The 12346-nt window shown below is 37.6% G+C and overlaps 3 protein-coding genes across 3 annotated transcripts; 2 read left to right on the forward strand and 1 right to left on the reverse strand.

Moving 5' to 3' along the window:
• The first annotated feature begins 5224 nt into the window (after nt 1–5224).
• On the forward strand, nt 5225–6703 carry LOC113333201 (zinc finger protein ZAT3-like). Its single transcript, XM_026579717.1, has 2 exons — nt 5225–5848; nt 5926–6703. Exons 1-2 carry the CDS (start codon nt 5225–5227, stop codon nt 6499–6501), a joined length of 1200 nt encoding a protein of 399 aa, XP_026435502.1. The 3' UTR covers nt 6502–6703.
• A 596-nt stretch (nt 6704–7299) lies between these two features.
• On the forward strand, nt 7300–10591 carry LOC113333046 (catalase isozyme 1-like). The gene is made up of 8 exons (XM_026579541.1): nt 7300–7474; nt 7725–7821; nt 8225–8502; nt 8796–9572; nt 9685–9774; nt 9906–9973; nt 10062–10155; nt 10317–10591. Exons 1-7 carry the CDS (start codon nt 7460–7462, stop codon nt 10084–10086), a joined length of 1350 nt encoding a protein of 449 aa, XP_026435326.1. The 5' UTR covers nt 7300–7459; the 3' UTR covers nt 10087–10155; nt 10317–10591.
• A 215-nt stretch (nt 10592–10806) lies between these two features.
• Nucleotides 10807–12101, reverse strand: LOC113332682 (dehydrodolichyl diphosphate synthase 6-like). Its single transcript, XM_026579201.1, has one exon. The coding sequence runs from the start codon at nt 11881–11883 to the stop codon at nt 11011–11013; it is 873 nt and encodes a 290-aa protein (XP_026434986.1). The 5' UTR covers nt 11884–12101; the 3' UTR covers nt 10807–11010.
• Between the last annotated feature and the right edge of the window lie 245 nt (nt 12102–12346).

A 12346-nucleotide genomic window follows, 5' to 3' on the forward strand; every position in this document is an offset into this window, starting at 1 on the left:
CAAGTTGTTACCAATGCTAGAGTGAATTAGAGTGATTGAGTTACAAAAAAAAAAAAAAGACCAGACCAATTAGACCAAACGGATCAAAAATAAATAAAATAAAAAAAATTAGTGAATAAAGTCGACCACTGGTTCCCTTGTATATGCCAGTTGTATTGAACTAGAATTAGGATTATCGATCGCTGGTTCCCTTGTATATGCCAGTTGTGTTGATATTAGTCAGACCAGTATCTCAATCCATTAGGATAGGTTCATTTTGGCGGAGGCCTTCAGACAGATATGGGAAACGCCGTTCACTTAGTAAACATCAAAACCATCTATGTTTTTCTATATCCATCTTCTTGATCTATCCATGTGATTAGTTTTGACTCAGGATATTGATGTCCATAGTGCGACTATCTGAGTAGAGCTCTGTCACTTATATATGAATTTTAGTATGCTTGAGTGCAAACTCGTGTACAACAATTGGAATTTCGCATCAGGGTACTTCCTCTTATAGTCAATAAGTATGCCAACCAAGGAGATTCTTTAGTGCCTTCCAAGGTTCTGCGTGGATAGCTAGGATCTGGAGTGTAAAGGTTTTGTGGGTATATCTCTTGTAAGCCCTCCCGAGACTATAACTCGGCCACTAGGGCCACCTAGGGGTTTAAAGGCTTATTGCATACGCTAAATGCAATCGACGATGCCTGCGACAGTGAGTTAGGATTTTTTTTTATTTTATTTTGCTCGAGGACTAGCAAATAATAGGTTTAGGGGTATTTGATAGACACGTTTTTGTGTCTAATTTGTCTCGATTCTATATATTGATAGTGCTCATTTTTGTACTTATTATGGTGTTTTATGTGTGTAGGTATTTTTGTCCAATAAATTTTTTTGGAAAAATCTGCTCGAAAAGTTGCGCGGGGCACCCCCGGAGGACATTTGCTATTCAGACTCTCACCATGGATAAGGGGTGACCTAATTACTAAGGGGCATCCCTGCAGGGCATCTACTATTCGCACTCCCACTCTGGATAGGGGGAGACCACTTTCTTCTCAAAATTCAAAAAAATTGGCAGGAAAAAAGTCCAGCGTAGGAACCAGAGTTAGGGTTGGATTTCTAGGGTGTTGTAGGGAGATTCAATCGCTGATTTTTGCTTGGATGGACTTGAATCAACTAAACAGGCCTGGTATGGGTGATTGAATCGATGAAATTGGGCTGGATAATCCGGAAGAAGGAAATAGAGGTTGAGTTGTACACGGAAACTGTATGGAATTATTTTAGGAATTTCAGGGAGACTAAAGGCGTGATATTGTTTCCTAAGATGAGATTCTATCTAAGGAAGACTTTCGGATGATTTGGAGGTCTTAGAAACGCGTAAGGAAGTCGGCAGAGAAGATTATTGTCGTGGCTTGCACGAAAAGAAAAAGAGAAATTTAATCGCTATTTTTAGGTTTCTGAGCAGTATAAAATGTGTGTTCGAGTCCCAAGGAGGGTTACGAAGTTATTGGAGCAGTCGCAGAGAAGTTTGTAACACTACAGAGATGAGAAGATCAAGTTGCAGGAAAACCCGTGTTTCTGCTGCTGCTGCTGAAGAACAAGCGTTGCAAATAAGAACAACGTCTCAAATTCGTAACGTTGCTACAGTGATTTCTTTGTAACAGTCGTCCATTGTTTTTGCAATGCCACTACACCGTTGCAAACAATCAGTGTTATAGTTTTTCATCTTTTAATCAACTTTTGAACCATAAACAAATATTTTGAGCAAGTGATTAATATGAGGAGCTAAACCCCATTGTTGAGGCGATAGAGGAAGCTATTTTTCCAACAAGAAGTGGTATATTCTATTTTATTTATTTATTTGCAATTATTTTATGATTATTTGGCTTGGTTGAAAATTGTTTGAATGATTCTTGTTAAGCAATTGTTATTTCTTTTGATAGAGCATACTTGGACCTAGGTTTTTGATGTTCTATGCTTCGGATTTACACTTGTTATTTTGAGAATCTACTTATTGCAATAGTTAGAATCAAATTGAACGAGAAAATTGCATAAATATAAATATCGGGATTAAATCACTTTGAACTTGGAAAATAGTGGAATCTTAGCCTCAGTGTTCTTTTGATATTGATATCATCTTTGGTTGAGTTTGCTACAATTTTTAGTTTGTTTTCTATTTTAGTTTTAGAATTTAAGTTTATATTTTATCATTCGCAAGTCTGAGAATCGAACCACTTTTACCACTATCTATAAAATACATCAGTGAGCGGTTGAAAAATAGCGGTTACAGAAGACGTGTCAAGAAACAAATGGACGAAAGAATACGTGTGATAAATACAGAATATGAAAAGATGAGCAGCTGCGACATTTCTCACATCGTTCTCTACTTTGCAGAGAAGATATGAGAAGAGGCAAGATGTAGGATCAAAATCCGCAATGACAATGTTTCAGCGAAATTATCAATGACACAGCACAACAGCCCCGCAGAACAATTTCAGAAATGATAAAATAAATGACGTCAACTAAGATCACGAGAAAGATATGATAGTCCTGCGAAAATTAGAGAGTTTGCGAAATTAACATTTGTAAGGTTGCGAGAATGTCGCAAACCATACCCGAAAATAAAGGACAGATTAGCTGTCATCCACTATGTATTTCCTTATAAATAGTCGTTCGAGTTGTAAAGAAAAGGGGGAGATCTTTTTTGAGAAAGAAATAAGTAAAGAGGAGAGAGAAAATTTAGAGCAAAGATCATTCTTGAGTTCTTTATCTTTTCTTGTAAGAACATCCAAAGATTAATCAATAAAATTAAGAATATAAATTTAAAATGAGTTGATTAATAATGAAATTACATGAAGAGTGTAATGTAGGATTTCCTGCAACTACACCTAACATCATATTGGATGTCAGTATCTACTGCACCTCCCGCTGTAGTAACAGACATCTTTTCCTAACACCACGGATAAGCAATCAATTTACCATTATATAAATTCATTCTCTACACGATATAACATTCACTCTCAATCCGGTCAAAATTTTCAGTCGGTTTATTTTGAGAACTATACATACTTAAGTGTAAAGCCATGGTCTAGAAAAAACAAAGTAAATTCAGCGACAAACACATAAATAAGTGTAAAGCAAAGAAATAATTAGTAATTTATTATTTACAGAATTGAAATAACCATGAAAAACCCATGGAATTGGTTCTCCAATTCTAAAATAAACACACAAATAAGTATAAAACAACGAAATAACTAGTAATTTATTACTTCCAGAATTGAAATAACCATGAAAAATCCATAGATTCAGATATTGGACGAGTGTTAAAATAAGTTTAAGGAAAAGATTTTACCAGTGCCGAAAACCCAAAACCCTAGACAGAATCCAAACAAAAAGCAAAAGTTAGGAAAACATACAAAAAAAACCTGAAATTAGAGTTGCGGTCGCGGTAGGGATGGAGTTTAGCTTACGTTTAATGAACTCAATGGGTGAAAGCACGTATGTCGCCGTATAATTTGCACCAATCGCACTAGGTTTGAAGCTCTCCATTGGGAGATACTCGCCCAATATTTGAAGAGAGAGAAACAGGATGGTAAAATGCAGTACCAGGTATATTTATATGGGCCATTGAACCGCGACATACGTGCGACATATTTTTTGGGACACATTCGTCATTCGCTAATTAGATACTACCCGGCTCCGGTATATTGGAAAATTGGGGGTAGTTTATATAAGTATTTGGAAGCCGTGGTATTGAGTATAAATATACCCCTAGATGTGCCTTCCAAACACAATTCTACCATGATAATCTTGAATCACTATATAAATTACGAACAATTAAATTGTCCCTAACTGAAATTCATCAAGTATGAACAAATGTTCATTAAGCTTAGTCATATATTTCGAGAAGTTCCTTAACTTGGTAATTAGTTCTCGACTCGAAATTTTCGATATGCTTACGATAGTCTAATTAGTTGTGCGACATCGTCTCATATATAGAAAGATGAATATAAATTGAGAAATAGGTGGTTCAGTCTTCACTTACCTTTTGTTGAATAAGTTCTCCAAAAGCTGCGGTTGATCTTCGCCTTCAAGCGGTAGAACGCAATGATGACTGCCATGATGTCCGTTTCTCAACTACATCTTCTATTCTAATCCGAGACTTGGGTAATTGTAGACTATAAATCAAGATATAATTTTGACAACTAAATTTGAAAACAAACTTGAGATAGCAACACTTGTGAGTTCGACCGAGCGATGCTCTTAACACATGGCACCGCGAGACATTAGAGGAACCTATTCAGAAGTTTTCCTAACACCATAAGAAACTGAACGTGAAGTAGTCCGTGAAACACTACTATGGACTAAAGCTTTACAATTGAAGCACATGTTGAGTTAGTCATAAAAAAATCTATAACCGAAGACGTATCCTGTACAAAATGGCACCACGGGAACATTATCAAGAAAATAAGCATATTAGTCTTTATTTCGATCATTGCATTTTTTTTCTTATATTATTAGTAGAAACGACAATCAAGTTGTCGATAAAATCTCTAAACTAGTTAAAGATTTCTTATGGCAATTTCCCTTCAGCTATATGTAATTATGTACGCCCTTAAGCAATCTTTCTCCAATGGACGGCCTATTAGGGGTGAGCGTTTTCTCCGTAATCCGCGAATTTAACCGGGATCAACCGTATTTGTGCGGATGGATGCCCGGACCGTTCGTTAATGGGTTGGACGTGGATGAAATTTTTGAAATGCAATAGATTGCGGATTAGATCCCGATGCAACCTTGAAAATCCGTTGGACATCATACCCGTTAAATTAAGGGTATTCATATAGTTTCTAGAAAATATATGAATAGTTTTAGAATTTTTAGGTGTTTGCTTGGAGTGTTGTCCATGACACTTTTATATTTATATACATATATAAAATGTGTATGTTCTATAAGAAGTCATCTATATATGTTTTAGATTATCCGCACCCAATCAAGGTTTTATCAAAGCCTACCACTTAAGACAACAACTAGAAAGCCCATGTATGAAATAAACAGTCAGATTTTGAATCGAAAAGATACGACGATACGGGTGCCTGTCGTTGTAGATACGTCCTTACAGAAATAATAACCGTCGAATTCAAACCCCTTCCCAAAGGGAGGGAAAGTAACCGCCTACTTTACAAATTCTATATAATTGGGAAGTTTGATTCTTCAGAGTTTTCGCTCTCAACACCCTTTGATTAAAATGGATAGGAGAGAAAATATTGATAATAATCAGAGTCATCCTCTTCTTACTTCTTCTCCTGATCAAGAACATGCAGAACCTACAAATCTAGAAAATGAAGAAAGCATGTCAAGAAGTCAGGATCATGCAGAAGAAGGGGTGTTAGTAATCTCTCAAGGGAATGGGGATGTAGGTTTCCCGACAAGGTCACCAGGTCCTGTTGAACCAAATTCTTCAAGACCTGATGTAAATGTCGAAGATGGATTGGGTCAATCGACTACCGCGATACCAGAAGGTGATGTTGCAGTCGGTTTGCCTAGGTGTTTTGTCCAAGGTGAATCATCAAGTGCACCAACACCAGGAAATGTTGCCGAGATTGATCAAGCAAGTTTGGTTTTTCACCCCGGTCTTTCTTCAAAATCGGGTAAAAAGACCAGAAAGAATAAGAAAGTTCAAGGCATCAGAATTGGTATGGAGGGTCAGCCAAGTAACCCATTACCAGACCTGAATCGCTTTCCATTTTGTTATGAATGTAAAAAGGAATTTTTTTCATGGAAAGCTGTACATGGGCACATGCGGACGCATCCAGAGCGTGAATGGCGTGGTACTGTTCCACCACCCAATGTTGCACGGCCATCTATTCCAGTAGCAGCACATGAAAACAGGGAATCACCAGCACCGGAAACTAATCAAGGTTTACTGTTGCTATCATTCGCTAATAGCCGTGGTGTGCTGGTATCTTCTGCAAACAATTCACAAGAGCAAGAGCCTCAGGGTCAAGACATGTGAATGAGAACTCGGCATCGAGTTCTAATGCGCGATATGAGTGCTCTGTTTGCAAGAAGGTGTTCCCCACTCACCAAGGGTTGGGTGGTCATCGTGCAAGCCACAAGAGTGTGAAGGGTTGTCATGCTGTCGACAACACTGCTGCAGAACATCAGTCTGCAGAAAGAAATGGCTCTGATGCAACGGGTACTGGAAATATCTTTGGATGCCACATCTGTTTGAGGCGTTTCGCGAGTGGGAAAGCACTGGGTGGCCATATGAGGCGGCATCCAGAGAGAAGGGAAGAAGCGTCGTCGTCAGTGCAGGACTCAAACGTAGATTCTACGTCTTTGAGACGAATTGGCTTGGTGGTGGATTTAAACCTTCCCCTTCCTCCTAATCTCCCCCTTCCTCCTTATTTGCCTTTGCCTACAGAGAACGACGAAGATTCATCAGCATCATCTTCATCTTCATCTTCATCTTCATCATCACCATCACCATCTCCCGATGCCAGTTTGGACCTGCACTTGTGAGTTTGACGAAAGCAAGACTCGCTTATTATATGTTTAATTTAAGGGTGTGTATATGTGATACTATATATCTATCTATCTATCATCTCCCATTCTATCAATTTGTGACTGTTTGTTACAGTTGATGTGTGCATGTTTTAATAAATGGGAGGAGCGTAACAATGTAATGAAATGTGGGAAACCTTATTCTCTGTAATGTATTGTTATTTATTTATTATTATTAATTAATAATTATCTATAATCTTTTGATTTTTTTTTTTGTGTTTTTGAACATCATGTAGTAGCGTTTTGATTTTCGTGTTCTCATTGTTTTCTTTGTAATTCTTTTTTTTTCTTCTCTTGATTGCAGTAATGTAGTGATATCGGATAACAAGAAATAAATAATGTTATCTACTTATCACGGGTTTTGTTATGCACAAAATAATACCCGGTCATTGCATCCCGAAGATGCAGAAATAAATATAAAAATAGGATAGATGTTTTCTTGCATTACAGATCGCAAAACTTTACTCCCAATAAATGCGCATTTGTTAAATTTATGTTAATTTCTCCAATGCAAATTTATACCATTTTTTTTGCTTTTTCTTTTGATGCATCGAAAAGACTTTTTTTTCTTATTGGTTCACCAAGTCGGCACCACTCTCTATTTCGTCCGTTTCTAATATAGTTTCCTCCTTTTCTGCGCATGGCACTTCATTGTTAAGTTTAACACACAATACTATAAAAATACACTGGACAGTTTCATAAGAAATTTATTTACCACAGTATAAAAAGCAACTAAAAGTCTGATACTTGATTTAAAAATTAATAATGCAAGTAGTACTTTAAGAGAAAAAAAACGTCAACGTGAACGCCATACTCCAATCAATCCAGAAACTTTGTTTCGATCTTCTTATCCCCCTCTCTGGAAATATCTCCTTTCTGGAAAACTTCGTAGCTGCTTCACATCTATAGTTAGACCATGGATCCTTACAGGGTGCAATAATCTACACTTTCATTTCAATTTATTTATGTTTTTTTTCTTTTTGTTTCTGTACCCTGATTAGCTACTTGTAATAAGATAAGATCATTATTTTCTTTCTATTTTTGGTTCTTAGTTGAATTTGATTCATCAAAATTGATTTTGATTGCTTCACTTTCTGTGTATTGGAATTTGATCTACTGATTCTGTCTGGGTATAATGATCTTATAGTGTAATATATTTTTCTTGTGCTTGGTTGGAGCAGCATCGCCCATCAAGCGCTCATAATTCGCCTTTCATGACCACAAATTCCGGGGCACCGGTCTATAACAACAACTCATCTCTCACTGTTGGACCCAGAGGTAACTGATTTTGTCTATTATTGGGTTTTCTCATTTTTGAGCTTTATTGGTAAAATTGAGGGAATCTTTAGCTGATACATTTTTGTTTTATGGTAGAATTCACTTAGCTTGTTCAATCCACAACTACTTTACAGGATTATGCTTGCTAGTTGCATTTCGAAACTCGTATGTTGTTTTAATTGGGGTAGTCTATTGACATCTTTTGATTTTGTTGACGGCATTACTAATTAGGGCAGTGACTTTCGGTGTGTTGTTACTAGTAGTATGCACGACCTGTATGTGGTGAATAATGGATGTACTCACCCAAACCATAGTGTAGGTATTTTGCGATTTTTTTCATTTGAGCATTACTTCAAGTTCAACAATCAAAGAGTTAAATTCTACTACTCTTTGCTTTTGGCAGGTCCAATTCTTCTCGAGGAATACCATTTAGTAGAAAAGCTTGCTAATTTTGATCGTGAGCGTATCCCAGAGCGTGTTGTTCATGCTAGGGGAGCCAGTGCCAAGGGTTTCTTCGAGGTCACCCATGATATTTCTCACCTTACATGTGCTGATTTCCTTAGAGCACCAGGGGTCCAAACCCCAGTCATTGTTAGGTTCTCTACTGTTATCCATGAGCGTGGTAGCCCCGAAACTCTGAGAGATCCTCGTGGTTTTGCTGTGAAGTTTTACACCAGAGAGGTAATTGTCATTGTTTAGTTGAGTTTTCTTCTGTCACTGTCATACTTGTACACTTGTTCTTCTGGTAAATGCCAAATATCAATTGTTCATTAAACAAGTATCAATAATTCATTACATGGAAAGAAAGTCTTGCATATCCGTGTCTTGTGATTGCAGTCTGTAAATCTCAACTTTTCTGTATTTACAATATAAATAGTAGATTTGATATCTGCTATTTATATTGATGTGATCCAAAATGTTTGTAATCATTGCTCGACATTTGACTCTTTTGCTGATGTTGTTGTTGACCTCAGGGTAATTTTGATCTAGTTGGAAACAATTTCCCAGTCTTCTTCATCCGTGATGGAATGAAATTCCCTGACATGGTTCATGCTCTGAAGCCCAACCCAAAGTCCCATATTCAGGAGAAATGGAGAATCCTCGACTTTTTCTCCCATCATCCAGAGAGCTTGCACATGTTTACGTTTCTGTTCGACGATATTGGTGTCCCACAGGACTACAGACACATGGAAGGTTCTGGTGTTCATGCATATACTCTCATTAACAAGGCTGGAAAATCACTATATGTGAAGTTTCACTGGAAACCAACTTGTGGGGTTAAGTCACTGTTGGAAGATGAGTGCATCAAAGTTGGAGGTGCCAATCACAGTCATGCTACTCAGGATCTCTATGACTCGATCAATGCAGGAAACTATCCTGAGTGGAAACTTTTTATCCAGACAATGGATCCGGATCACGAACACAAGTTTGACTTTGACCCTCTTGATGTCACCAAGACATGGCCGGAGGATATTATCCCTCTACAGCCAGTTGGACGACTGGTGTTGAACAAGAATATCGATAACTTCTTTGCGGAAAACGAGCAACTTGCTTTCTGCCCTGCTGTTATCGTCCCAGGTATCTACTATTCTGACGATAAGATGCTCCAGACTCGTATATTTTCCTATGCCGATACCCAAAGGTATCGTCTTGGTCCAAACTACTTGCAGCTTCCAGCAAACGCTCCCAAGTGTGCTCACCATAACAATCATCATGATGGTGCCATGAATTTTATGCATAGGGATGAGGAGGTAGTCTTTCTTCCTAAGTCAATCTTCTTATGAATTATGACCAGCTAGGTCAATATTAGCTTATTTCAATGTCCTTATTGGATTATTCCCTGATGAGTAAGTTTGTTTCTAGGTGAATTACTTCCCTTCTAGGTACGACAGTGTTCGCCATGCAGATGCTTATCCTATTCCATCGACAATATGCTCAGGGAAACGTGATAGGGTTAGTTTCTTGTTTGCTAAGAAATGGCAGAACTCCACTTATTGGTCTTTTATTGATTAACATCTGTTCAATAGATAGGTATCTGAAACATTTAATCTGCTAGCTAATACTTATTCCTCTTGTTTTCGCAGTGCATTATTGAGAAGGAGAACAACTTCAAGCAACCTGGTGAAAGATACCGGTCCTTTACACCTGAAAGGTATCTAAGTTCACTTCTTTGACATAAACTTTATGAACTATTAAATGTGAGCTTTCTTTTTTACCAGCTTGTTTTTATTCTTTCTCAGGCAAGAGAGGTTTATATGCCGATGAATTGATGCTTTATCCGATCCAAAGGTCATCCACGAAATCCGCAGCATCTGGGTGTCCTACTGGTCTCAAGTACGAAACTCAAACTTTAGTCTTGTTATTATTTAGCAGATTTAACCTCAGTATAAACAGATATGTAATTTGACAAGCTAGTGAAGAAGATTACGTGTCATCTTATTACTGTAAATTTTACTGACATGTATGCTATCTTGTGGTATTGTGGTAATTTACAGGCTGACAAGTCTTTAGGTCAGAAGCTTGCTTCTCGGCTCAGCGTGAAGCCAAGCATTTGAAACTGGAATGCACGAAGAATGTTGTAAATGAATGCATGAGCATAAAAGAAGGGTGTTCAATTTTATGATCTTGTATTTTGTGTTCTGTAATCTTGCTTTTATTACGAATGATTTATCAGATGATAGTCATGATTAGTCATGTGGTAAATTTGAATTACGAAGAACTCTTGTATTCAACTTATAATAAATGAAGCCATCTGAAAAGTTGCAGTATATTTATTCCTTGCTATTTTTTTTCTTCTGGCAAGTATGAAAGGAATTGAGTGCTCTAATGCAACACACTGCGCAACAGTGGCAAACTCTTTTGCAGGTACACCTCTTTCTTTGCCGGCTGCAGGGAAGTTTTAGGAGTCATATGGGTGCTTTGCTTTGGAGATTGATAGTTATATACGATTGCAGTTCACAAAGAGTGACAGCATGACTCCAAGAAAATTGATGCAGTAATTCTGTCAGAACTGTAATATTGGACAAAGAAAACATTCCTTTTCTTTCCTATACCGGTACAATTACAAGGCTTTGCTGAAATCAGGATTTGAAACCAGTCACTTTGCATGAAATTCCATTGATATCTGTCTTTCATTCGACAAAAGAGATAAAAAAATTAGCGGGACAACGATATAAATCCATTAAAAATTCAAAGTAGCTTCTTTTTCTTCTCCAAGTTATGCTGAACTCGTTGGAAATTCAAGACCACCCATATCAAGTGCCATAAAGAGATATCCGGCCAAAGGGCTGCAGGTGAATACAAATACGTGTGCGCAGATTGCCATAGAAGAAAATTGCTAAGTCGCTTTGCACCTGAAGTACGGATTAAAATGTCAGGTTCAGGGGTCACAGCCATGTACATATGTTTCTCTAGGTCTGATAACATAGCTGCACACTCGTGATCATTCTCACGACTACAATCAACCGATCTAATTTCATCACTACCACAGCCACTTGAGTCCAATCCTTGTAATTTACACCACTTGTTTTTATATGATTTTTGCACGGCGTTGACGACCTCATCAGTGGAAGAATATGCTATGCAGATAACTAACACTAGGTTGTTGTTCATTGCAGTGGCTGTCATTGCTCTCTCAGCTGCTGCCCTGGTAGTAGCATTTAAGAGCTTCAAGTTTCCTATGAAATGTAACCGAACCCCAAATTTACTTACAATGCTACCTTCCATGAGTAATTCCTCAATCTTCTCCTCCATCAGAGTCATCATGTATTGAACTTCCTTTGGTTCTCGGTTGAAATTATCGACACTGAAGGCGTATACCGTCACATACTTCACCCTTAGCTCGTAACAGTACTTCAACATTGACATAAGAGCAAAGAGTCCAATTCTGTGGCGAGCCCCTTCTTTCAGTTTATGTTTCCGAGCGTACCTCCGGTTTCCATCCATGATGAAGGCAATATGAGTAGGGATCGGACCTACAGAAACCACGCTGAAGATGAACTTCCGGAATACACGAAAACAATTTTCAAAGAACCCACCTAAAATCATCTTAATTCTCTGCATATTTACCGACGCCGGAGAAATTTAAAATCAGATATCAATCAATCAACTGTTTAAGGAAAATAAAAGTCAGTCAGTATCAATATGCATGATTTAATCTACATGCATGGAAAAGGAGGTCCTTCAAAACCTGCAGACATCTTAATAAACAACGTAAAAATGTGTAGCTGGCAACTGGCTACAAAGAAGAAAAGATCAAAGAAATTTATCTTACGTAAATGAAGTTTGTTTCTACTTGACGAGATTCCTGTTTTTTTCAATTGGGTGGATATGATATTGGGGCTCTGAACTAATTACAAGAAATATGCTATATTGGAGGAAAGTTCAGATGAGCTTTTAGAGTGTCATGCACTTTGAATTTGCAATTTTTAAGGAGAGCATGAAAACTTACAGAGAATGGATAACCAACACCCCTTTTTTGTTCAGTACAGTCATGAATATTGAACTGCTTAAATTAAACTACCTG

The sequence above is a fragment of the Papaver somniferum genome, unplaced genomic scaffold (assembly GCF_003573695.1).
Source record: "Papaver somniferum cultivar HN1 unplaced genomic scaffold, ASM357369v1 unplaced-scaffold_132, whole genome shotgun sequence".
In the NCBI taxonomy this organism is placed as follows: Eukaryota; Viridiplantae; Streptophyta; class Magnoliopsida; order Ranunculales; family Papaveraceae; genus Papaver; species Papaver somniferum.

Excerpts from the sequence above, each read along its gene's own strand:
- LOC113333201 (XM_026579717.1), top strand. The coding sequence starts at position 5,225 with ATGGATAGGAGAGAAAATATTGATAATAATCAGAGTCATCCTCTTCTT. Across the intron at positions 5,849-5,925 it reads TTGCACGGCCATCTATTCCA|CCGTGGTGTGCTGGTATCTT; the intron begins GTAGCAGCACAT and ends ATTCGCTAATAG.
- LOC113333046 (XM_026579541.1), top strand. Across the intron at positions 8,503-8,795 it reads TGAAGTTTTACACCAGAGAG|GGTAATTTTGATCTAGTTGG; the intron begins GTAATTGTCATT and ends TGTTGACCTCAG. Across the intron at positions 9,775-9,905 it reads GCTCAGGGAAACGTGATAGG|TGCATTATTGAGAAGGAGAA; the intron begins GTTAGTTTCTTG and ends TTGTTTTCGCAG.
- LOC113332682 (XM_026579201.1), bottom strand. The coding sequence starts at position 11,883 with ATGCAGAGAATTAAGATGATTTTAGGTGGGTTCTTTGAAAATTGTTTT.